Source organism: Dryobates pubescens, chromosome 17 (genome assembly GCF_014839835.1).
Source record: "Dryobates pubescens isolate bDryPub1 chromosome 17, bDryPub1.pri, whole genome shotgun sequence".
NCBI lineage: Eukaryota > Metazoa > Chordata > Aves > Piciformes > Picidae > Dryobates > Dryobates pubescens.
The window spans coordinates 17,268,048-17,295,054 of NC_071628.1; the positions used below are offsets into that span (position 1 = coordinate 17,268,048).

At 38.1% G+C, this 27,007-nt stretch overlaps 2 protein-coding genes across 6 annotated transcripts in view; one reads left to right on the forward strand and one right to left on the reverse strand.

Annotated features, from left to right (window-relative positions):
- ENTREP2 (endosomal transmembrane epsin interactor 2) overlaps nucleotides 1–25,579 on the forward strand; it is a 101,430-nt gene extending 75,851 nt beyond the window's left edge. Inside the window, exons 5-14 of one of the 3 annotated variants that reach the window (XM_054169169.1) lie at nucleotides 914–1,021; nucleotides 7,598–7,615; nucleotides 10,152–10,312; nucleotides 11,477–11,612; nucleotides 12,668–12,743; nucleotides 14,347–14,937; nucleotides 18,631–18,705; nucleotides 19,349–19,677; nucleotides 21,617–21,814; nucleotides 25,411–25,579. In XM_054169169.1, the coding sequence (XP_054025144.1) occupies nucleotides 914–1,021; nucleotides 7,598–7,615; nucleotides 10,152–10,312; nucleotides 11,477–11,612; nucleotides 12,668–12,743; nucleotides 14,347–14,937; nucleotides 18,631–18,705; nucleotides 19,349–19,677; nucleotides 21,617–21,802 (1,680 nt within the window). In that variant the 3' untranslated portion in view covers nucleotides 21,803–21,814; nucleotides 25,411–25,579. Of the gene's footprint in view, nucleotides 1–913; nucleotides 1,022–7,597; nucleotides 7,616–10,151; nucleotides 10,313–11,476; nucleotides 11,613–12,667; nucleotides 12,744–14,346; nucleotides 14,938–18,630; nucleotides 18,706–19,348; nucleotides 19,678–21,616; nucleotides 24,525–25,410 lie in introns of those variants that run through there. The other 2 variants (XM_054169168.1, XM_054169170.1) reach the window with 2 other exon arrangements.
- APBA2 (amyloid beta precursor protein binding family A member 2) overlaps nucleotides 24,460–27,007 on the reverse strand; it is an 80,533-nt gene continuing 77,985 nt past the window's right edge. For all 3 annotated transcript variants that reach the window (XM_054169167.1, XM_054169165.1, XM_054169166.1), the window contains 2 exons: nucleotides 25,972–26,112; nucleotides 24,460–24,571 (listed from right to left, as the gene is read on the reverse strand). In XM_054169167.1, the coding sequence (XP_054025142.1) occupies nucleotides 24,500–24,571; nucleotides 25,972–26,112 (213 nt within the window). In that variant the 3' untranslated portion in view covers nucleotides 24,460–24,499. The remainder of the gene's footprint in view (nucleotides 24,572–25,971; nucleotides 26,113–27,007) is intronic.

Below are 27,007 nucleotides of genomic sequence, written 5' to 3' on the forward strand. Positions count from 1 at the left end.
AGCATGAGAATTTATTTTTATGCTCTGGCAGTGACTGGAATACTCTTTTAAACTTGGATCCTACACAGAGGTTTTACTTATGGTGTATTAACAATTTTGATTTTGTTTTTCATCTGTTCTCTGTGTTGATTTTTCTCAAATTCTTGTGCTGGTCAGAATACTAACAGCGACACATAATTGTCACGAGTACAACAGCTATGCAATTGCTGTGGAAGGATTGTATTAGTTTTTAAGTGTCACCAGCATGCTAACTCAGTATTCCTTTTCAGTACCTGTTGGGAAAGTAAATAAAGGTTCAGCAACAGGAAGAGATGGATGCCTTATTTTTTAATTAAACCTTTGCTATCAGGATGTTTCTGTTTCAGTTCAAATATTTATTCTATTCTACTTAGTAAACAGAAGTACTTTGTTCTGTTTTAAATGTTCATGTTTTCCTTAAAAAAAAACCCAAACCCACAATGTGGCCATATGCACTTATTTCATCAGCATAACATGAAATGTCTGGGAAAGTTCTATCTGAAAATGTTTCAGATGCATTTTGAAAGCAATGACAGTTCTGCATGGTTTTGTTGGTTTGCTTTTTCTTTAGTTTTTTCTACTCAGAAGTTTGTTTTGTAGCATCTTGTAGCTTGGAGTTCACTGTGAACACAGTAATTTGTCTGTTTTTCAAGGAAATGTGAAACTTGAACTGACAATGTATCTGAGGAAATAGAGGGAAGGGAAGATGTTTGTTTCTGTGATTATTCCCTTTGTGGACTGGTTTAAAAAAAATACTGAGCTGAATGAGTTCTACACAGTTAATTGAGACCGTATCAGTTGCAGTTGACAGTGTTTGTTATGAAATTGCTAACATGTTTTCCTATCCTTTGTGTCCCAGAGACGAGATGATATTCTGATGCATGTCTTTTCACAGGACCTGTTGTTCAGTGTGTGCGCTCTCAATATCATCTCCACCATTGTCTGTGCTTTGGCAACAGCAATGTGTTGCATGCAGATGGTTTCTTCTGATCTTCTGCAAATGGTAAGTATGTTTCAGTGACAACACAGGATACTGTCCAATGTAACATATTGTCCTTATCTCTGTGTACTCATTCATACCTACTCTTTGCTTGTAAACTTAAGCCTATTTATATGTCTTTGTGTGATGTTACAACATATGTGTACATGGGTGTATTTTTTTATCTGTATGTGTCTGTGTAGCTATGGCATACAGATGCATGCGGTATGAATGGCTGCTGTGTTTAAAGTGTTTACATATTAGAGTTGTAATCAGGATTTTGCAGTTTGGAGTATCTTATTTTTGTTAATGAGGTTATTAATGAGGCTCAGTTATATAAGCACATTAAATTTTCTGTCATTACATATTTATTGTTTTCAGTTTCCACACTATCCAGAGTAATAACTTGGCATTGGGATACTATTTTTCACTACTTTTCTGGTATGAGAACAATGAGTTCAAAACGAAAACTTTTCACAGCCCTGTACCAGTATCAGTGTTGTCATAACAAAAACATGTTCAGCTTCAGAGTAGTACTTTTGTTTAAAACAGCAAGAAAAAAAATCATTAGTTTTCTGCATAGCCAGCTCCATTACAGGATACTGTCTTGTTTTGGTTGGACAAAGACAGCTTTCCTATCCAAAGTGAGTGCTGTGATTCCTCAAGGATTCAATATAGTGTTGAAACAAAAAAGAAACATTTTAAATCCTTTGTATTATGCAGACCAGGTACACTGTTTCTAACCCAGCTCTGTGACTGGCTAATCTAGGAAACTCTCATCTGTTTAATATGAGAGGGCAAGTGTACAAACCTAATACAGTCATTTGTAGATCCCTCACATTTTAAAAGTTTGCATAAAGTACTAACCCAGCAAGTTAGCTGCAATCCATTTACACAGCAGAGCAATGCTGTATAACCTGCCATCCAGGCATGTGATTGACTTAAAAATAAATATACACTAGCTGCCATGGATGTTGATTGAAGTTTAAGTGCATGAATTACAGATAAGGCTGCTGTTTCTGGACAAGTGTTCTGATCACTGGTTTGCAAACTCAGTTTAAGAAGACCTTCAGTGTGTGATCTGGTGTTTAATTCATACAGTAGCAGATATATGAGGTTAGGCACATATGTCTACATACTGCCAAGAAAATGGCACATAAATACATTTTGCCTATAGGGCACTGTGGAGTCATAGTGTGTGTGCTTTTAGAGGCTTGTAAACAATATTTATTTATTAGCCTTGCTTTGGATGTCAGAATTGACAAAAATAATCATTTCAGCTGATAACATGTATTTAAAATACTGAAATAATTTTATCATATTGTGAATATTCTTTCTTTTCATACAATTCTCCTACACCTCCCCAGTATTTGCTGCAAGAATGTCCACTGATGAAAGAGCTTTTTCACCTTGTAGTGATGACAGGGAGATGAAGTGATTGTCACACCTGTCTGTCTAGTGTAACAATAGTAGAAGTGATCCAGGGCAACCATATATATTCCTAGAATCTTAACCTACACTACATTTTGAGGTATTTAGTAGTTTGAAAGGAATAAAAATATATAGACGTAATGAACCAAGTAAGACACTAAAGCGCTTCTGACAGTCATGTGCAAGAAATAATTATGTCAACTGGAAGTCAGATATCTTAAAAGCACATAATTTTTTCTCTATGCCACTTCATTCTTCACTTCTTTCCTAAATCTGTTTCTTTGCCACCTGGCAATGCTGCCATTATGTCTATTTCTTTTCGTTTCCTATGCTTTGTGCCTCATCTTTGTCTTCTGCCAAGTTGTTGACCATTCTCCCACCCACTGACAAGAATTTCTTTCCCTCTTCACAGAGGAAGGGCATTATATCTTTCTTTCTGCTTACTATCAGGCTTTTCTTGTTTATCCTTAAGTTTTTCCCTTTCTTTTTTCAGGTTGCTGAGCCAGATTCCTGCCAGGCCTAAGTGAGCGTAACTTTCCTGGGGCTATGCTGACTTAGACCAGCTGAACTCTGACTTGAAGATTTCTTTTTTCTTTCACTATTTTCAGATTATTGTCTCACGATCTGCAGTTCCCTTTTGCTGCACTGCACCACAAATCTGATTTACTCCCTTTTTTCTTGCTTGTTAATACTCGGTTTGTGCTTTTTCCTTTTCACTGAGGTATACATCTCCTCTCAGCAGGGTTGTACCATGATGGAGGCTTAAAATTAGCAGCAGTAAGAGACACACAACTCTTAGATTAAAACATTTTAATTACTGTGCTGATTCTTTTACTTTGTTCTTAGAGTATTCAAGAGCTACATAGGCTCACCTGTATGAAGAGGAGATTGACATATATAATTCCTGTCCAGCAAAAGCATTATGTAATAGGGAACATCTTCCGCAGACATCATTAGGTTAATGCTAGATCGTAGGTTTTGTGATCTATGTGCTGTGTTGGTGTTCCTGTCTCAGAAATTAATCATTTAGAATGGTGTGCAAATTTAACATAATTTCATGTTTTCTTCTGGCATGAAGCTGTTCTACGTGCTTCAGGTTTTACTGCCTAATAACACAGAGCTGGTATATGAAACATGAGAATATCTGCTAACTTTTACATACAGCGACTATCTGATTGATACAAGCAAACTGTCAGTATTTCATTGGATGCTGCTACTTTGTGATGTACTGTCCTTTCAGTAAAAATGTCCTGAAAAATACCAACAGAAACTGTCTGGTAACAAGTGTAGACTAAATTTTTCCACTGAATGAGGAGTTTTTAGTTAACAATAATTCCAAGAACAAAGAATTGGTTTCAAGTGCTAATGAAAAAGTACTGCAAAACATTGCAAACTATTGTTATTGTGTTAGATTTTAGTTTCCTTTACTTTTGTGCTGTAGTATGGGACAAACCTCCATATTTTCTTAGGTTGTTCTCTCTTTGAGTTGACTGCTTCAGAAAGTACCCCAAATTGTTCACCTCACTTTAACCTTTCTTACCCTGTTTTAAGTATACACAGTTGCTCAAGAAACATACAATCTACTAATTGTACTAAAGCTGCAAGAGTAAACCAATACCATAGTTAAAGACTGAAAATGCATTTGTTAGGTGTTTCACTACTTTAGACAATCTAAACCTGCACTCCATTACAGGGCTTCTCAGAATTGTTCTTTATGTGTACACACCCCTCCAGCAGATAAATGTGAATCAGATCAGATTATATCAAGGTATTGTAATGGGGAAAACCATCTCTTAATAACCAAGCTGTCACTTCCATGATATTTCATTTGTTGCCTGAGGCAGTTTAATTTCAGTTTGCATCTTGTCTGATGAACGGCCACTGAAAAAATTCACCCTGTTTTGTTAGCTTCCTGAATTAGAGAAACAAAAGACAATATGCCTTCTGTGGTGAAGCTTAAAGCTTGAAGTCCACCTGTTCCAGTCCTTCTTGCACTCCAAATATGTTTATACATTACTTATCCTAGAACTACTGGCACTGATGCCATCCAATGTATTCTGATTTTATCACCGTCACTGTTGGTAGCCATTCTTCATGTAATGTGATATCTAAACCAATCTGTTATTTTGTAAAGAAAGCAGGGTAACGATGACACATGCCAGCTGTAACATCTAATTACTGTTTTCATCAGCTGTAATGATAATTCAGCATGTCATTAACTTAATAGGCTGCAGTTAATATTCCTACTCAGGCACCCTAAATAAAGCACCTCTCTATGGGGATAATACCTTGCTGGCATTGCTTAACCCCTTATGCCAGTGAAACAGGAATAAAAAAATGCTTCAGGGTGAAGCTTCACATTAAGTTATCACATATTTTATTGCTACTTAACCTAATTTTATCAAAACCTAAATACTACAGGCTACTTTAAAGGTACCGTATAGCCCAGATGTCCTTTTAGAAGTATGCCTTGAGAATGGCTTACATCCATGGAAACATCCTAAATCTAAATATGGCTGGATTAATACTCCCTTCACTTCCACCACAAATGAAAAGGTAAAATAGAAACCTTTGGCATAGACTTTTTTTTGGCATTTTTAGGAAACGCACCTTTTTCTGTTTCATGTTTTATTCATAGAATAAGAATATGTAATATTTAAGACTACAACATGGTCAGTACATGGAAGAAAGTGTCACGCACCAGTCCCTCTGCGATTGCAGAGCTAATGGCTTGTGATGGCTATTGGAACAGCATCTGAAAACAGTGGAGCAGAAGAATTTGAATCTATGTTTTTCTTATTAAAATATTTTCCCTTTAAATTCAAGGACAAATCAGGGGAGTCAGCCATGAGCCTTGTAGAAATCTTGCAGACAATTAGTATCTTCATTGCCCTCTGGGAGATACTGATTCCAGTGTTTCAGAAAAGGAAAAAAACAACCTGTGTAGAAGGCAGAATTACAGACCCAAGTATATTGCAAAGACCTTTTACTATAGACCTTTTCCATTCCTGAGAATTAGCAGATTTTTATAAATGACATATAGAGACATAAAGAGGATGATGAGCCCACGAGTCTTCAAAGAACTCATTTTAAAGTTGCACAGTAAATTTAATATGATATGGAAGGCAGAAGTAATTACATGTAGATAAGGGAAATACTCTAGATAAGAAGGTCCCCTTAGAGCAGTAGTAATCTACTAATAAACTGCAATTACTGGTCCAGGTCTGTTGTAGTTGCTAAGCAGCGAGTGAATCCCAGTGCTGCCCTTCACATGGAGTCAATAATGCTGATCAGCTGTAGAATATGTAGAAGAGAGGATGTCTTTTGTTGATACTTTGTGGGGATCTCCCATGCCTGGACAATTTGAGCAAGACTTCTTATATCTCAGGTAGAGGGACTTCCCGCTTTATCACATTGGATAACAGTTTCAATACAGAATTAGTTACCTGCTCTTCAGTTCCTGAACTGAGTCTCCTCTGCTTCAATATATTAAAAATGTAAATAGTAAAGTCCAATCATACTGGTCACTTCAGTGACCAACTTTTAGATGACCTCTCAGTGAAAAGCTAGAAATTTAGTCTGACAGAAGGAAAAAAAAAAAAAAAAAAAAAGGGAGAGAGAGTTTTACAGTTGTATTTTTATCTGTCTAATGGTGTTTATTTCATCTTTAAGAGCTAAAACCAGAGAGTTCTGTTATCCTGCAAAGCACTGCCGCTTCACTGGGAAGTGACAGCGTATGTGTCTTGCTGCAACTTCTAAGCTTGCTGAGATCACTAGCTGTGTGAAGTCCTCAGTACTATTGCTCAGAGACCATTGAGTGCAACTGCCTTTTCAGAAAGCTTCTTCCTCTTCTGCTCTGATGTGTTTCTTGCATTCCCATTTCTAATTATCTTCTTGCAAACAACTTCCTGCTGATGCCATGACTAACTTCTATATTGAATTTGGATCCAAAACCACAGCATTGTACAGCTTATTTGTTTACCCTGCTGCAACCAGATAGCATAACTACAACAAATTAGCAAATTAAGTAGTCCTCAGCATGAAATAAAGATCAGGACTATTTAAATCAGGCTGTTTAACTCTGTCAGAGTTAGGCCAAATTAAAACACACAAAATTCTGTATGCAATGTGTGCACTATGTTGCACTTCCCCTTAATACATGCACTGATCTATGTATAATGCCAATTAGGTATCAGACATATTCCACAGACTAAAGTAAGGCCATCTTTAGTCCAAGGGTGAGAAGAAACATGCATACATATAAGAGTTTGAATGCCAAGTTTCAAACATAAGGTCAGCCATTTCCTAAGACAAGAATTCTGTCTTTCATTGCCTGTTGGATTTCTGAAAGCTCTCAGCTCCATCAGCTCCAGTTGGTTAACAGAAATGGTTGGCTGTTTGGGATTTCCAGAGCCATGGGATGTCTATTTATGCCTGTTAAATTTATGTTTAAAATATCTATTGATAACTATAAAGTTATGCAAATCTATTAACACTGCTGACTATTTATGTTGGTAACCAGTGGTGCTGGTGCTGTTTGCTGTTTATTCTTGTCTGCAACCATTTTCTGTTCATTGCTTCGTTTAACCCCAAAAGCCTAGCTAGGAAACCTGCTTTGTGAGTTGGTCCCCACAGTGTGTGAGATACACCTTATTTTTTAATTACATTGAATCCAGTTTGATCTTATTTGTGACCAAACGGGCCACCTTCATGTTTAGTTTGGCAGTTCTTGTTGCCTATCCCGCTTGCCACATGTTGCAACTGATTATTTAGTAACACTTGTCTTCTGTTATCAAAAGAGTGTGTTTCCTTGTGAAAGCATTTGTCGGGGCTCCTCCACCTAGGACAGTTTCATCAGCTGTTTTCATTTGCTTACCTATGAACTTCATATAAACTCTTTGCTGGGCCCCTGCCAGCCGTTTGAGACCAACCTTTAATGATATTTTAAAATACATATCAGTGTAGGAAGAATACACTTTTGCAGGCTAGTAGGGATTAAAAGATAGGGTAGTATGGAATAAGATGTGATTTAATTCCCAATTATTACCTTTCTGATTGTTTTCTCAAGGATGTCTTTTCTTTATGATAATCCCTTATATTTGCTATTGTGTCATTTCCTGCTAGTGTCCCTCTCACAGCCTCTTTCACTTTAATTTCTGTGCCTTCCAGCAGGATGATATCATACAGGTAAACTTGTTTGAAAACACAAACACACCCCTAAACATGTGCGTCTTTCCTGTCTGTTTTGCCACTCATTTTCAGTGTTGGTCACACAGAGTTTGTTGCTGTGATTTACACTCACAGTAAAGGTTCTTTCAAGGGATGCAAATAATTCTATTGTTAAACTAACTGCATCTAAACATCGGATCTCTCCCTTCTGGAACCACAGCCTCTTCTACCCTGTGTAAAACCTTCCCCTTCTGTCACATCCCACAAAATGTACGCTGGTATATCACTCGCTGTAAAAGTGCTGTGTGTTTAATGGCTTTGTTCTGAGGAGTGTTTCTCCCTATGCATGGCTGAATGTAACAAGCTCCAGGGAACTGGAGATCTTAGGAATGGAACTGTATGTTCCCTGGTGCAAACCAATGCTTGAGTTCCATGGCAGTATACAGAAATAATTTGAGAGACTGGAAAAAATGACCCGATTGATCAACTCTACTAGCAAAATGAGTGTAGTCCTGAGCAGAATTGAGGAGAGTACAAAATATGAGCCAGAGTATACAGATAGTTGTCTTTTATGATAAATTCCTACACAGTTTTTAAGTTACGAAGTTGACGTTTGTATTGCTTCCTTTTTTCATAAAAGATTCTTCATTGTATTTGGGATGGTAGCTGACCGATGATTGGTGGTGATTGTATCAGGGCAGAAGTTTGGTGTTTAACAGTTAATATTAGAGTTTGGAAGATGGCTGTTGCAAGAGCAGGTGAAGTTAAACTAAATGATGGCCAAAAGGTAGATTTATGCTGTAAGACAAACCTGATAGAACTGTCTGTTAGTACTCAGGATAACAGCATCACGTCTAACAGGAATGAGTGTTTAATGGCATCAAGTATTTTGTGTAACAAGCAGCAGATCAAGTAGGCATTGTGTCTTTTATTCCTGTACCATCAGGAGACCACAGTGGTTCCAAGATGTAATGATAAAAAATATTGTGCAGAGGAGATTGTTTATTTAATAGTTACTTGTGAAAATATCTTGAGAGCCAATTACTAGTTTGTTTTTGCAAACAATTAAAATTGATCCTCTTGGTCTTCTGTTCTGTTGCATTAGTACAGCTTTGAATTTGAAACAACATAGTGTGTTTAGTAGAATTAAGATGTAACTCAACCTTTTAAATACCAAAGACCAATGTAATTTTTGTGGTAGAGTCCATCCAGTGTAACTGTAACAAGTTATGTCTGAAAAAGTGAAAATTCGAAAGCTGTGACATTTAAGATTGAAGGGAATTCACGTTCTGTTTGCTGCATCTCCTAAGCATAAGCATTTTCCTTTTTATTTCACTGCTTCTTAAGTCTTAATTGTGGATTTAAACAAATAGGAATGCAGTAAGACAGTGCAAAGGCATACATTCTCTTATTCCAGTACAAAAAAGAAATGTGCCTTCAGCAGATTTTCTTAGCACTTGTTTTAAAAGGCAAGTGCTACAGACCCAGTCATCTACTCATCCAAGAACAGTTATAGGACAGCAAAAGCTTGCATGGAGAGGAAAGAATTATTCTGTGGGTTTGGATTGTACTTTGATCTCCTTTTATCCATGGGGATCATATAAACCCAAGTGGCTGGGTACCATGTGATCTGTAGAACTGTCCATATTTGATCTTGAACTATTTTAAGCCTTTGCTAGAATACTTGTTAAGTTAATGTGTTTCCGATATCAGAGGTATCAGAAGGGCTTCTTGATATCATTGCTATGCTAGGAGCTGATTAGGTTCCTGTCACAAACATGGACAGTAGTTCTCAGTAATATTACTTTTTATTGTTCATGTAGTTTTTTTCTTTTTTGGTTTTGAGATGTTAAATGGAAGAAATGTTCTTACTTTCATACCAGTATTAAAAACCTTTATGCAACAATTAAGCATGTGGTGTCTATATCACCAAATCCAAAATGGCTATTAACTGTATTTTATTTTTGCAAGAATAATACAAAATAGTTATAAATGGCAGCTTTTTAGGAAGGGAAAAATAGGTGAGACATCTGCAGCTGTCTTACTCAGAACTTAATGAATATGTGGTATCTTGTTACTACTTCAGTTTATTTGGGATACTTTGAGTGGATGGGGTTGTGTTTTTTCTCTATAAGTGAAAGGCATAACATGCAAATGACAGTTTTAGTGCTTGCATCTGTTGTTCATCGGTTATTAAAATACAGCTCATTATGTAGTGCTCTAATAATACTGTATTACAAGGCAGAAGTATTTCTTGAAAAGCTGTTTAAGTGTCTGTATTCTGCATCCTAGAGTGACTTTGGGGCACAGGGCTCTCTATGTCTTTAGTCAACCTCGTGTTGTATTTTGACAGTATGACACACTTCTTGCTGATCTCAAGTGCTATTACACTTCTACAAATGTCTCATTTCAGTATGGATGTGAATGAAATTGGTTATTGGTCAGGGTTGCTAATACTAATCCCTTATTAAAATTTCTATTATTTGACATTTTTATCATTTATTATATGATGATGATTTTACCATCTGAAGGAACTTGACCTGTTTGTTTTCAGTTTCTGCCACAGAGACCACATTCTACCAATCCTGACTGCATGACTCCCCATGGAACTATCCTGCATCAAACCCTGGATTTTGATGAGTTCATACCACCAATACCACCTCCACCCTACTATCCACCAGAATATACCTGCACACCAGTCATAGAAGCACAGAGGTGATTTTTCTTCCCTGCAGTTAGTCATTGCAGAGTTATGAGCTACAGACTATGAAGCGCTTTCAAAGAATATGAAGTCAATTAATGTCCTTCACTGTCCTGGTTTGAGGCCAGGCAGATCCTCTCTTGCCCCTGAAAGGAGCAAGTGGATGACACACAAATGGATTGCAAAGTGATGGAAAGTTTAAATGGAAAAGCAGCAAGTGTTTTACAGAAAGCTCCAAGCATAGTGACAAAAGAATCCCGAAGCATAGAGTCCCCTACAGTACACCCAAAAGCCTCCCAACACTGCCCTTCTCCCCACCTGGGGGTATACCCAAAACCCCCAGGGCTCGCTCTTCCCCCCCACCCCACTAGGCTAGTCTCAGGCTGGCCAGGTCTGAGACTGCTCCCCACCTCCTTCTCCTCCTGGCATTAGGCCTACCCAGGCCTAAGAGGCCTTGAGATGCTCCCACACCATTACCTGATAAGGAGCATCTCCTGTGAGAGCAGAGAGGGAAGAAAGAGGAAGAGAATGACCTTGCAGATGGATTTATATGACGCAGGATATTATGGGTATGAAATAGGCTATTTCCTGTGTCCACCTACTGGGTTGGACCTTCTGGACACCGGAGGTGTAACTTACGTGGCAGTAACAGGAGGCAGCCAGCCTGAACTGCCCCATTCACTTATGTTAGGTACTTTTCTTCTAGAGAGACTCCATACATTTTTTGCAAATTTCATAGGATGCACCTGGAAACATTTGTGTTAAAGCAGTGCAGTAATAGAGAAGTGATTTTACTTGGCTATGACAAGCACAACAGTACCTGAACTTAAAGCAGAGATAGGTGATCCTTTCACACAGGTTAATGTTATATGCTTGAATATGACATTCTATTTTCTAAGGAAATCATTCAAATTAATATCCATTAATGTGGAGTAGTGAAGGATATTCATGACTGCGAATTGGGCCAGTAGAGTTGGCTGCCATCCAAAATGAAATCAAATTTTTAAAGCTACCCTGCAAATGAGGGCTTCATTTTGATTATCTAACAAATTTCTTCAATGCAATTCTTCAAAGTAGATGCTCTGCTCTGCTCACTGGTGTAGGTAACAGTTTACCAAATAAATACAATGCCATTTCCTAATAGTTAAGTTTGCTTGTTTGTGTGTTTTTTTAAACAGAAGTCTCCATTTGGAATTTCCTCATTCCCCATTCAGTGGTTTATATGAAGTAACCATTAACAGCCCAGGAATGCTGTATCCAACTGAGCTGCCCCCACCTTATGAGGCAGTGATTGGAGAGACACCTGCCAGCCAGGTAAGGAAAGCCAGAAGACATCATTAGCATAGCCTTCACATTTTTGTGATGTTAAACAATTTTAGATACATTTCACGATCTAGAATAACTTAGGAGTTAACTGTACTTAGGAGGAACAGGCATTATTCAGACTTTTCTATAAAAGGGCTCAACTTAGGTGTGTGTTCTCATAGTATTGTGCATGTTTGAGCAAATACTTATCTGAGTAGTAATGTTTCACCTGACATCACCTGTTAAAAAGGTTGTATGGTACTGGACTGTCAGTAACAAAAACCTAGAAGAATGGATTTGAATCACCAAAGCATGGCGGTTTTCCTTACTTGAAAAGGATGATGTTTTACAATGAGATTGCACTTCTAACTTTCTATAGATAACAAGAACTCTTGATTAGGAAGCAAGCTTAATTTTCTTTAGAAAGCCTACAGCTGATTTTTTTTTTTTAAATTCCAGCTACTGATGATAGTAAATTTGTCTGACTTTTAATATACTGCTTTTATTTGGAGCTTAGTATAAAGTCTGCATTAGTCTACGTTGGCACGTGCACTGAAGTTCTTCACTAATAGCATTAGACTGACAGTGTCATACTTAGTTGTGTAGAAGGCTGGATAGAAATTAAGCTCTTGACACAAAGGTTTTCATAGAGGTGACTGATGGTCATTTCTAGATTCTGTCACCAACCTTAATAAGCTTTTATTAGTTAATTGTGGCCCTACAGACAGAAGCAGATATGATGCTTTCTGCTAAACATGGTAGCAGTCTCATTTCCTTTGACTTTCGTTTTTATATTTTTCTTATTTTTGGTCACCATTGTTACCAGCTGTCTGTGAACTCCAGGTGAATTTAGCTTGTAGATTATGAAAAATGAAAAATTGCTTTAAGCATGTTCCTACATTTGTTCCTGATCCAAAGACACTGTAGAAGACTGTATCTTTCAACAGCTTTCCATCTAGATAGCAGCTGATATGCCAAGCATATTCTGAAGATCATGCACACTATACCTTGTTTTCATAAACTTCAGGTAAATGTGTTGTTCTGTGAAACAATTTTCATTTTAGGTTACTGCTCGTGATCAGCAAGTATCCGAATCAAGCTTGGGAGAGAGGAACATCACCCTGGACTTCAGCACACAAGGTGATCATGACATTCTGTTCGTCTACATGAGAAAGATGTAGTTGGATTTTTTCAGTGGACTATCCTTCTGTCCTTCCCAATGGAGAAGTGTTTGCTTTGAGATTGTTCATTGCAAGAAGAACCTTTCCACTCATAAACTCTGGTGGCTAGAACCACAGAGTAGAGTTTTGCTGCACAAAGCCTGCTTTGTGAAGCCCTATGAAGCAGGCAACTGTCATTTTTCTTTGAAGAGTCATGCACATAAACTGTCAGCTTGTTTCTTACTGTCAGCAGCGTAGGTGCCCTCCTGACAGTACACATGCTTTCTCCAGAATCTGGAAGGAAGGCATCTGAACAGGAAACCTGCTGCCTGAAGCACAGATGTAGTGAGTGGCTTAGTAGGTGCACAGAGCCTGGTTGTTTAAAGTTTAGTAGCTACTAGAATAGGCCTCCTTACCATGTCTGTTGGTATGTAGGGCTTTTAAAACATGATAGTCTCAGTGGATCATGAAATGTTGAGCACTTTGTATGAAATAATTAGTGAAATTTCCGTTGAATGCTTTCTCCAAATCATATTCACATTGTGTTAATAACGAGACTGGCAGATGTTTTCAGTACACTTATGGGCAGAGAGGTGGTGGCAGAGTGGTCCATGAAGCAGTCCCCCCTCACCTGACATACAGAATGGGACTGATAGCCTAATGTTTGACCACTCCAGTGGAGCGTAACAGCTGAAATTGACTATTTTTTAACTCCTGCTGTGTCTACAGTTCATATAAGCATATTTGGGCTTTTCACCTAGATTTGAAAGTTTAAAGTTTAAGGCTAGGGTCTTAATTTTTGGGAAACAGTTGACCAACTCTCAGGCAATGCTTTGGTACTACATAATGTGCTGTGCACAGAAGAGGGAACTTCTGTTGTGACTTTGGAATTAATGCAGGGACAAATACTTATTTTCATGAAGGGGTCCATTTTCATCCACCACATATATTTGTAGACATGACAAAGGAAATTATACCAGTCTCACATTTTTTATCTAAAGGGTTTCAAAGATGATGTGCCCTTGTATGGAAAGTTCAGCTTCTATCTGAAGTGTGCATTGCATATTTTGCATGCCAGAGATGTTAATGGTGGTGAATTCTCATTTGTAAACAACTTAGGTGTATGCTTCAGGGAAATGAGTATTGATCAGAAAGTATTAGGTGCTGAAAAGCTAATATTGACAGTCATGATAGGTTAAAATGTGATCAGAACCATGTTTTTTCAGCATTTATATAAATTTAACTTTTCTGCCACAGACAATCTCTTATTTACCAGAGAAAGCAGTAGTGGAAGAGCTTTTCCTGTCCAAATGTAGATAATACTCTGGTGGCAGGGCTCAAGCATGCTTATTAGTTGAAGAAAATACTTGAGGACGGCACCAATTTTCTTTGCTGAAGGAGACTTAAAAACAAGTAAATTACTTCAGTCTGTTTTGCTTTGGCATTGTCATCTGAAAGTTGTTGAGTAGTTATTGATGCACTTGCCCAGTACTAAATTTAAATTTCTTATATTGAAAATGGGGCTGGGGGGAGAGGAGAGGGGCAAGACAATTTTATTTTTCTCTGAATCTCTCTGTTTGCAGTTTCTGTTGCAAGCACCTCTTTGATGGTCTCCGAGGCTGCTGGTATCCCAGAGCATAGCTGCTCCTCTGAAGATCTTTGTTCGCTGGAAGTTCAAGGATCTCTTCATTCTGCAGATCTTTCTCCCTACTGTACAACCCCCAAAGGAGCTACAGACCAGCACCGCAGCACTCCTGATTATGGCACCCACTGCAAGTTCCACAGAACTCCCTCAGAGAGCTTTCCTGATGAGGATGACAGTTCCCACAGCCGAGCCTCTACAGACAGGTCTCAAGGACAGGAAAAGAACTGTGCCTGTGGCAGGTCCTTAAACTGTTCCTCAGAGAATTTCAGCCTCTCAGAAAGAGAACTGCAGAGTTCTGCTCAAGAGAGCAATGCCATGCCACCTTTGAAACAGAAGAAAATCTACTGTGCAGACTTTAGCCAGCATCCTGTCACTTCCCAGACCTCTCCCTGTTTTGATCCTGCAAATACTTCATCATACGCTAGCAGCCAGGAGGGTGCTGTCCAGCAGCATCCCATTACAAAACACCAGATTTCAAGTATCGTCCGGTCAGCTAGTGACCCTGTGTCATGCTCCTCTTACACAGCAGGTAGGCGTAGTGCTACACAGCTGACAGAGCATGGAGCAAATGAGGGGTATGTGGTTTATGTGGCAACTGGTGCTGCTGGAAATGATATGACACATTCCAATGAGGGCTGACTTACGTGTGAAGGTTTTAGTTACAGGTGCATTTTCTAGATTTGAAAATTTTTAAGAAGAATGGAAATGGGAAAAATGACAGAGTGAAATTAATGTTGGCATTTCTAATTATACCAGCCTTTGTGCAGTACTCAGAAAACCATCTCTCAAGGAGATTCTTCCACCTATTACTATTATACTGAGAAGCTAAACTAAGAAGTTGAAAGGTAGCTGGGGTTTGCTTAGGAAACTATCAACCTAGCTGCCAAACTTGTAATACAGGTTGTGTCTCCTGAGGGTGACACTGACATTGACAGTATTGGTGCACAGCAGAGGCAGTGTGACGATGTAATGGCAAGTTGGAGCGTACTGTGAAAAGTTTTAAAGGACAAAGCATTGAAAGATGAGGTACGTGACAAGATGATGAAAGTTTTTGCCTGTCATGGTTAAGCAATTTCTGCTATGCATTTCCTCATAGACAAGTAGTGAAGAAGAGAGGAGACATTTGCTGAGCAGTGTGTCTTTATATTTGTTTGTGGAAAAGAAATGCTTGATATAGTAGAACATGGCTTGATCAAATAAGAGCAGGAAGGTAGCACTGCATAAACCAATTGAAAAGTGAAGGTTTTACAGAAGCTCTTTAGAGAGATTCAAAGGGGTAACTTGGAGAAGTGTTTTGAAAGTAAAGCTGAAAATCTTTGTGGGATGTCATAGTTTGTGCTGTTACAGATGCATTCACTGGGCTTTCTGAGCGATCTAGAAGCAGAATTATATGACTACCTCAAAATAAAAGCAGACAAAATGCTGAAATAACTTTTAATTTAGGACAATGTTGTATTGGTTCTGTTATGGTTTTTTGCATTAGTATTCTTTTTCTATGAATTTCAGAGGCTTCATACTTAGCTCAATAATGGAATGTCTTCTGCCTTTAGAAATCTAGCCTCAGTAACCCGTCCAGGGAAAGTGAATCTTTCATCTACAAGTCTGCATTTATTTTATGACATGTACTCTGCTTAGGATATACATGCTATGAAGAAAGTAAGTAGGAATTTCTGAATCCTTTCTACTGTGACAAAGACAAGAACAGCCCTTTCTCCTCTGGATCATGCTCTGCAAATTTACAGTATTGTGCTCCATATGCTCTTGGAGTTGTGTTTGAGAGAGAAGCTACTACAGGCAGCCATATCTATGTCTTCTAGCTGGCTGTTGAGACACCTGGTAGAACAGATGCTCTGCCGTCTTTTTTAACATGTCCTAAATACATCCATCATCTTTTCTGGAGAAGTAGCATTATGGTAGATATTTTGGCTAATTTTCAAGTTCTTAGCCCTGCATGAGTTGAGGGACACAGATGGAAAGTTACTGAGATGTAACCAGGCTTAGGAAAGACTGTAATAAAGGAGCAGAGATGGTTCTGGAGATACCGATAAACACACAACAGTGGGGGGAGTAAGAAAAGATGTAACTCAGAGGGAATGTGTTTGTGCTGACTTAGTTTGCTGTGCTTTTGATGCCTACAGAACAGTCTTTAAAATGAAATATTTAAGGGAAGCAGTTGGATCTGTGTCTGCATATTTCTTTAATTTATATGTTTGGCAGACTACAGTTTTCAAGATTCTGTGTGCTGTTTGCATCACTTCCCCTTCCTCTACCTTTTGTCAAACTTCAGAAATTATACCTAAGTTAGAAGCAGCAGAATCCTAGCAACATATATGTTTGTTTGTAGCAGCCTTCAAGCTTATTTTTCCTAAGCTGTGTCACACAGCTGAAATTCTTTAGTCTGTATAACTTCTAAAAAAGCACGTGAAATAGGTTTTTCATGACTGGATATTGGTATTCACTGCAGGATTTTAAAATACAGCCACAGACTTGAATGAGAAGCAAGGATAAAGGGAACTGACAGAGCTCCATCAGCTAACCAACCTAGGAGAAAAAATATCCGAGTTTTGTTTCAGTAACATACACTTATTTGTTTAAAATCATCCTGGAGTAGAAGTCAAGTAGAGTGGCCATGTGAAATGTAACTGTAACTATGTGTTGATAATGCCAATAACTTGTAGAAGAGAGACTGGATTTTGGAGAACTGAGAGGTGGGTAAGCTTTAGACATGTTCATGAATAGAGTGGGCAGATTGGTCAGAGGGGTTTGGGGTTGTCTTTTTTCAAGAAAAAATACTGATCTTCTGATTAACCTCCCTATACAAGTGAAGAGATCTAGAAGTGCAACCTTGAGGTTTACTGCCCAGAGTTCAGTTAAGTAGGTCTTGAATGAGTTTGTTTTGAAATATGTCATTCCCAGTAGAGAACCTAGAGATGAAAGCTTAGTTTAATAGGTGCCTTTATAGTCAGTGTGTAGTCCCTGGGCAATATAAGTATGTTGGGCTCTATGAAAAATAAGTTTGCTCCTATAAAACATTACTTATAAATGAGTAGTTTGCACAGTTTTCTGTCTTTTCTTCATAAAGTTTATCATAGCACAGGAGACAAAACCAACTTCCAGCACTGATGTTTGTTAACAATAAACTTAAGTTATAATCAAACATGATAGACTATGTGGCTATATACATCAAGTGCCCAATTGTGTCTGTGTTCCTGATAACTCAGGATAATATCTAGTGTAGTTTTAACTGTCACAAGTACATTAAGCAGTATAATAATAGATGGGAAGACAGAACATCTGAAATGTCTCCTTTCAATAAGCATGCCATGATTCACGTGTTGCAATACCTCAGCATAATAAAGTAAACATAGAATAGAAGCTCTCTTAATTTCTTACAGCTTTGCTTTGTTTGTAGCATCTTACATTTGTTTTCCTTCATTTAATTATTCACTGTGCCAGAGAAGATTATACCAGCTTTTCATTATAAACTTTCCCTGAAGATATGGAAGATCTCTTTTAATCTACCTAGAAGTTCAGTGCAGTCTTGGAAACAGATGTGAGCAGCTTTAGCCTATACCATCTGATTGTCACAAGCTTGAAATCAAAAAGATTGCAGTGGCAATTAGTGTATAGTGTGATATCATCATCATGGATCCTTGTGCTGACATCCCAGAAACTCTCACTGGAAAGCAACTATGTCCAGAGCTGTTTGTAGATGCTGTCTAACCATTTGTTATTGATTGGATCATCAGGAACCATAGTGGTCACCTACTGACTGATTTAATCAGCGGTGGAAAGCATTTGTCCTGCAAAGAATGAGAACCTCTAAGAAAAGGATTTGGGTTTGTAGGAGTAGAGGGACTCTTCTTTCTTGTTTTTCCCATTTTCTAAAATGAACTCTCAAATATAGCAAAGTCTGAGGACTGCCCCTAGCAGGTAGCTTTCTGTAGCTTCAGAGCTTAGGCCTGAAATACTTAAGAGTTTGTTATCGGTGTAACAGAGAGCAAACCATCCAGCAGGAACTAGATCTTTGTATTTAACAGCTTATTGGACATATCTGTGTATAGTAGTTTTTCTTTATGAATGAGCATTTGGAAGTAGTGCTTCTTTTGTGTAGTTTCATTCTGTAAAGGAGATAAGTGATTCCAATGTATTTTTCCTTGCTTTGGGCAGAGGTTAGCAGGGGTTGATTGTGATCTTTCTGTCTTTCTCTCTTTGGTTCAAGGTGATAATTGTGCTTGGACTCCTGTATGTAGCCAGTTTCCAGATGCAGGACTGTCTCCAGCTACATTAGAAACAGGTGAGGATCAGTGTTCTAAAGCAGTGTCATACAGATTTCCTTTCATTGTAAAAATAATTGAAAGCTGCTGACAGAGAAAGCAGCTCTAGGAAATGTGGGACATAGAAATCGCTTCCTGATAGCACACACATCTGATGTACAGTACTGATGGAAATAGTCTCTGAGCTACAATAAATGCTCTGAATTAAGTCCTCTGGTTTAATTGAACATTTTGATTTCTCTGTATTTATTAGTAATATTGAGGCCTATAAATAAGCAGAACTTTAGCCTTAAAGGTGTGGGGGGTACTAAACTGTAACAATTTAACATGGGTAACATGGAGAAGCTGGTGTTTCTCCTCTCAGTAATGTCACCTGAAGCCACTGAAAGCAGAGGTAACAAACATGTCTGTGCTTTGTGAAGTACCTTAATTACCCACCCATCCTGAGTACAGTCATGGGAAAGAGTCTGACTCCTAGTTTAAATTAGCCATTTTGCAGTGTTTCCTTGATTGCATGTTTTCCTTATTCTTCAGAGAAAACAGACATTTAATTACAAAGGAAAAAATGTTGTGACATTGTGTGTTTTGCCTTTTTTCTTTTTCTTTCTTTTTAGAATTTATTTTAACTATTACTTTAAAGATATTCTTCCCCCCCTTTTTTAGTTCCTGTTTCTGGTTCTCATATGGCTGCCTCTGCTTGTCAGCATTCTTTGAGCAGTTTCCTACCAACTGGAAAACAGAGGGATACAAGGAAAACTGATCTACACCTAAAGCCAAAGGCTTTGCACACAGCCTCAAAAGAGCGACCACATTCTTTAGTGGACCTTAAAGCCTATAAAGACACAAAAATTTTAGTGGCAAAATTTCTGGAACATTCAAACTGTAATCTCCCTCCAGAAGTACGTCATGTAGTGAACAGCATACGATCAGTAATAAAATGTGATGAGAAACACATGGAAGAAGCCATCTTCAGTGCCAATATTATAGACCAGGTAGGCCATTTCTGTTCTCAAGATTTTTTCAGCCATGATAGACAAATACCTTTTTCCTGTATTTTTATAGTTTTAAGTATTTCACATGACTCCTGAAAAAGTTCTTCAAACATAATAAGGCTTTAGAAAGAAATTATCAGACAGCCTGGCATTTTACAGTGAAGCACTTATAAATGTATTTAAAATTCTTCAGCTAGACCCAGTAATATTCTAGGAGATCTGTGGGGAACTGATTACACATTGATAATCACCCTCTCTTGTTTCCACATCTTTCTCCACCTGTGTATATTCCATAGGTGGCCCTGTGTTTATACAGAGATGCACAGAGCAGACTTCAATCTGTTTTTCTTTCAGGTAAATATGTGTGTACAGCAGAAGCTACCAGCTAAAGACAAGTAACAGACAGGGCCACCATCTATCAGATCAGAACAGTGAGGTTAGCTTTACTCCTAGCTAGAAGTACCACTGCTATTCTTAAGAAAGAAATTGTAACATTGTGCTTTTTGAAGTGGAGGAATAATGCATCTGCTCACCCTGAACTGAGAACGAAACAGACACCAGGCTTGGAGCAAATCCTGCTAAATAAGGGAATGAGTAGTCACAGCTCCTTTTATTATCTAATGTTTGGTTAATGATGCATCTTTTTGCAGGAAGATGCTAGTATTGTTATCAGAATGATGGCTATAGAAAGGAAGTTCCCTTTATGTTGTAAGATTTGAAAAGCAGAATGCCCTTAGCAGTGACAACTACCTTCAGATTGCCTGTAGGGCTTCCATAGAGCTGGCCAGACAATTAGGGATACACACTTGGGGGCTGTTTCCCCCTCTTCTGAGATACTGTAATTCCTATGATAAGTCTGCTGATCCCTAAGTGAAGGAAGTTGGCTAAATAAGTATTAAAATAGGATTTAATAACACTTAAACAGCATGTGAGAGGGTTTGATGTAGAGAAGGAAACATACAGCATTTAATAAAGCTTGCTGCAAGATTGGGTTTGCTACCTGTGAAATAGAACAAAGGAGGAGCACCATATCAGTCACTTCTGTAGTCACATGGCTAACAAGCAGGACTATCATGGCATACTGAATAGACTGTCAGGATGGAATTGAATTTAAACATTTTTATTGCTTTACAAAATGTATAGATCATTAAACCCTCAAGGTTAGAATGTTGAAAACTATTTTCTTTAAATTAAGGGGAAAAAGACCGCATTATCACCAAAAACCCAAACAAAAAAAAAAGTACAGAAAATTTGAGTGCTTATGCAGATCATAAAACCAGAAACCAATGGCCCAATTTGTATCCTGTCTGGATTTCTTAGATCCAGGGAGGCATATATTTTTTTCACATTAAAGAAATCATTTTAGTAGTTACTATTTTCAGACAAAATAAAACATTCTTAAGTCAATGAAAATCCAGGGCATCCCAGCAACCTCTTTACCAAGTCACAGAATTTTTGGTTAAAATAGTTATACAGTTCATATTTGTGAAGTTACTGTTTGATTCCCAGGCTTGCAAGGTTTTAGTTTTCACCCAGCCCTGGCAAAGCCATGAAGAAAAATATTCTCCTAAAAGAAACAGAGGAATTTAATTTGCTCCAAACTTACATTCATCAATTATAAGGCTGAGCTGCTGGCTATCCCACAGGTTTCTTTTTCATTGGTATAGAGAACAAACACTTGCACCTTTGCTGAGGCAGCACTACAGTGTGAGTTGGAGGCCTGATGCCTTTTAAGCCTGACTGTGCCTTCCAGCAGCAAGTCCTGAGCCCTGACCAGTTTGAAGAATAGGAGAAGCAGGATGGCTGCATAAAGGCACATCTGCTCCAGGGGGAGTTCCATCAGTAGATAAATAATACTTAGGGACTGAACCTTTCAAATGAAAACATTTCTTACCCTGCTTTCCCCACTTTTTCCATGTCCATTGCTTCTCTTCAACAGGTAATTACAAGTTCCCAGCAGAATGTGAATACCTCTAGAAAGCGACTTCAAGAAGATCTTCATCTTCAGAGCTGTGGTGCTCTAAGCTCTCCAGTTGCCTTCTTAAGTAGGTCCCACATCACTCGCAGTTCTGAGCGGGACAGGCCTCACAGTTTAATTGGAGTGTGCCGGGAGACCATCCTTTGAGAACGCTCGCAGGTATGTGATTCCAGCAAAGAGCAGTAAGGAAGAAACCAGGACTGGGAGAAATACAAGTAATGGATGACTTAAAAAGGAAAAAGTGTCTTCCTTTGGAATTCCACTTTTTTCCAACAGCAGGAGGAGAACACTTATTTTTCTGAATGTAAATTTCAGCCCTGATTTTTTCAAAATTTTAGCTGATTTACTAGTAAAGTCATAACAAACATTTTCCCAACCACAATTCACTGTACTTAAAGAAATACTACTGATGCTGCCTGGCATTTCTTGCAAAGTATTGCAAACCCACCAGACACCTGCTGTACAACTTAAAGGTTGTATTTATTTAATGTACCTCAAAGTGTTTTAACTATTATCAGTGTTTTAATAAAAAGTACTTCCTGACTTTGCTTTTTTCCCACAACTGATTTGGATAGAAATGTAAAGTTGATTCATATGCACATCCAGTGCTGCTTCTAATCCATTCTTCCAGTATCCTTCTATCCAGGATAACTGATCTGTCCTATTAAAGCTGGCCCCCTCCCCTCACAAATGCATTGCCCTTTTAAGTTACAGTAATGGCTGCAGTGTGGTTTATGTTTGCTGTTTCTGAGTGCTCATGAGTAGCCTCTGCTGTTGAGAACTGACCTTTAAGTACTCTGGAAATGGTGACCAAAAGATACTTAATGAAATTCTGCATTTCCAAAAAGAATATTCCACAAACTTTTTACAAATGCCAACTGATAGAAAGTTAGATGAATTTTTATCTCAGAGCCTTGAACATTTTTTTCCAAAGGAATTGTTATTCTAATTAGTAGTTTTGATGACTGCGTTACTAAAATGTGTCCTTGTGGTTCTTGCTGCATTTATGATTCATTTAACATTGATCATAAAAAACAATCCAAAAGTAAATATAATTGACACTGATTTGATTACCAGCATAAACACAGGTCTGCCAGCAACATCTTCCAGTGCAAGCTTCATCCTGGCTCTCCCAGAGGAAATTGGAAAGGCCTTAAACAAAAGGTTCTTATCAAGAACCTGCCACAGGTTGATGTTTCAGGGTTTTAATTTTTTGCTTGTCAGTAGCATTAGTTTCCATTTGTGGTTTAATCATGTACTGGTTTCATTTGTGTCACTCAGAGCTGGGCAGACACCCTGTGAAAAGGTCACAAAGGAATGTAGCTGAAGATGGGTAGTTTAAGTTTTAAAGAATCATCTCTTTTAATGTATTTAATTATGGCATGCTTCTGTATTGATTTGAGGTTACAGTGACATTCAGCGGCAACAAGGTTTGCTAATTTAGCACATCTACTCTCAAGATAATAATGATACACCAATTCCTTATTCAAGAGATCAGTTTCTTTTAGAAAAAATAGTCTGTGACCTCTGCAACTGCACTTAGATGAAGAATTAAATGATTTGCTACTTGGCTGTCATATTACGTAAACTTACACCACAAACAAAATAAGCAAGCTTCCTTTATTATTTCGGATTTATTGGTGATGGTAGGTTAATTCTTTCCTAAGGTCAGTTGCATGCAACACACTACTCCTTGAAGTACAGTCATCTAAAGCTCTTTAGTTACTGCATGGTAAGGCTTCTTAAGTCACAGTGTATTTTCTTCAAGGCCTTGGCCAAAAACCCCAAAATCTAGACAAAAAGTTACACTAATTAACATTTATCTCATAAGGAATACAACTTTACTATCAAGTTTTTTATCTACACACATTCTAATACTGCTGATGGTGCTAGGTTATTTGTCAAAACAATTTACAATCAGAACACATTGCCTTAGGAATAAGAATGCTTTATAAAAGACAGAAACAGGTAAGCATGGCTTTCCCATTTTGAGCTAACAGAAACAAAAAGGTAATACGCAAAAATGAAAGGAAAAAAAAACCACCCAGCCCAACACGTACATTACACAACCTGTGCAATAAGTTATCCATGAAGTAACTTTGTTAAATCATAAAAATCACAAGCATTAAAAATAAATATGTCTCTAAATAAATATTTTGATTTTAATCTTGTGGCAATTACTCTTTATTTAGCATATGAGACACCTGTTACATGTGTATGTTCACACCTTGCCAAAGAGGTTACACTTGTCATAACAATACCAAGTACTACAGTGGTTTTCTTTACATTAGAGTCTAAAAGGTTTAACTGCACGCATTCCTTTCCACTGAAATACCATGTATTCAGCACCAGTCCTAAGTTTATGCAAAGCCATCGGTATTGGGCCACTTCCTGTGCCTGGGATAATTTTTTTAATACTCGAGGCAGCCATAACTTCCCCTATTGTCTTCTCTTTGCCATTTCCTGCAGTCTCATTCATCAAATACTCACATTCACCATGTTATCAAACAAGACAGACATACATACATCACTCCACATAGTTTACCAATAAATATGCTTTACAGTTTATGAGAAAAGAGTTTAGAAGATGTTGCAAAATACTTAAATGTTTTACAAATATTTTTGTCAGTAATTATTGTCCTTGACCATCCTTCTCATCACTTTTTGGCAAAGAAATAAAAAGGAAGGAGAGAAAAGGCAGAGACACCTGTCTGTTCCTTTATTCGGAGTCCTCAGGTCAGCTTCAAAGCCTTTCATTCATACAAAATACAAAATTCTCTTCAGCTGTGAGGGCTTCAGCTCTGATGGAATCATTTAGTTAGTTTGCTGCAAGAGAGTTGCGTGCTAGATGTATAGGGGTGTCTCTTGCCCAGTCAGGAGCCTGAACATGGCAGCTGGCATAGTCTTCATGTGAATCTGTCGAGTGATTTACACAGAAATTAGCAGGATTGTTACTGGTTTAAAGCAAACCCTGAGGCCAAACCTCTCTCCCAGTGGTGTAAGTGCATTTATTGTCCTCATTTCTATAGCTATGAGTGTTACCAAAGTTTCTAGTTCCAGTTTCTCTGGTTCTGACAAGCTGGTTTGCTGTCTTTACTTGTGTGGGGGGGGGTGTGTTTTTCAAATGACCATGACCCGATGCAACCTCATATAGCCTAAAAAGACACCTAAACACTTTCACACTTTCTGTTGTTAAACCCTCCTCCAATTACAGTCCTTAAAAAAGCAGTAGCACAAATCCAGAGCTCTGAAAAGAAAGATTATTAATTGAACTTAGATTTCTATCTTCCTTCCCTGTGGGAATGTCATTTCATACGTATTTTCTCCTAATTGGAGCTTGACCTTCTGAACACACAACTTGGGACTTTATCACCTGATATTTAACTGCCACTCAAGAGTTTGGTGGAGTGGGTTCTTTCATGGCTAGTGTATTTAATGAAGTTCTTTCCACAAGGAGTAACAAGATTAAAGGCATCAGGTAATTAGTGTATCAAAACTGTAGTAACATCTGTCAGTACCAATCGGATCACTCAAGTGGAAGGATGGTACACTGGTAATACAAACCCTCACCAGCCATATGCTGCCCTGGTATTTTGGTATCTTTTATGCTGAAAAATAAGGTTCATAGTGTCCTTATGTCTGGTGTGAGACATTACACAGCAAAGAGGCTGCTTACCATAAAGGCTTTGGGGTTCTACTGAAATCAACAGCTTTGTTCCTGCCAATGTGAACATACTCTTTTATTATTTTTCTAGTATCATTTTCCACAAGGAAGCCTTTGATTTTGGCCAAGAAACTAGTGGAAGATCTGCCCAGGGTTGTGTATGATATGACCACTAAATTCAGTAGGGATTCTGACAAACAGGAGTATCTTGTTGAGGCATTGCTGATTTCTCTAAAAGTATTGCAGAGAGGTGTCTTAACCAAGGTAAGTTGGAAATTAAATTACTAAAATATCAGTTGGAATCTTACAGCCCTCTGAATATTGATTTATTTCTATGGCAGATTCTGTGGTGATAAGCTGACACATTTTCATAGCTAACACGATTGAGCCATTTCTTCCTTTAATAGAGTGGTTTAATTCAAACAGGAGGTTGAATATTCAGAGTCATGCCAGGAACTCTTGAAAACAAGTGAAAATATGCAGTGAATGTGCATCTAACTGTTCAAAAACTGTTCTGTTAATTGTTTGTTATTAGTGCTCCAGTCCAGTTTAGTGGGGTGGTGGTTTTAATGCTAAGTTAAGACACTTTTCAACTGAAATGTACATTCCTTCAACAGGCTTTTAATTCCTTGATAAAGTATTTTTTTCTTACCTCTCCCACTGAATTAGACAATGCTTGCACTATCTTCTCATGAGCAGTAGCAACAACACTTTGTCCATTGATCTCAATAATACGATGTCCTACTCTCACCCCTCCTCTCTCAGCTATTCCACCTCGCATCAAGCTGCAAATCTACCAAGAGAAAGAGAAGTTTATTTTGAAGTTTAGAAATGTCATAATGTAGCAGTTACTAGGATTTAATGATGAGTGGTGACACTCTTAAGGCTTCCAAAAATTATTGTAGAAAGCATTAAGCAGTACTGTGAGGTTTTAAGTATTGGGTGGTGGTTGTTTTGTAGGGGTGGGTTTTTTCCAAAATTTATGCAAATTACCATTTCTATTTTCATCCTTATGGGCTGGGAATATAAAAATACCTGACACAGTGATACAGACAATCAACCATGCAGAAGTGGAGTTAGGGTTGAAGAGAACATTAATTGTACTATTGGTATAGAAGTTATTTTTAAATCTTTGACTGTGCCATCTGGACTCTTTCAGCAATGTACTACTTTATTCTTCCCAGCCAACATGAAAATGGGGGTTTGGAGCAACCTGATTTAGTGTAAATGACAGGGGTGTTGGACTAGATGACCTTCAAAGGTGTTTTCCACCCAAACCTTTCCATGAATCTTACAAAATGTGCAACTTCTTGTTTCTTTTTGCAGGCTGTTGTCAGCATAGTGAAGTATGACAACTTGTTTCCCGTGCCTCATTCAGGTTAGAAAAAGGGCATTCTGCTCTCTAGAGCCACTGGTTTTCTCCACGTTCTACAGTGCTGCTGGCCACAGCAAGTTTAGGATGGAGGCTGCAAGCCAGGCCACTGTTTCAAGAGCCAGCTGCAGGTACCTGTAAGGCTAGGCACAAGTTTTGATTTTTTTTTATGCCCCCATACAGCAGAGGAAAATTCAGCAAAAACATAGTCCTAGCAGACATTGCTACTTAATTTATTCTGAGGCTGCCACATGCCAAAAGAAAAATCCCAATCCAGTATATGGGATTTAAAGATATTTTCTCCTCAGTAGTGCCT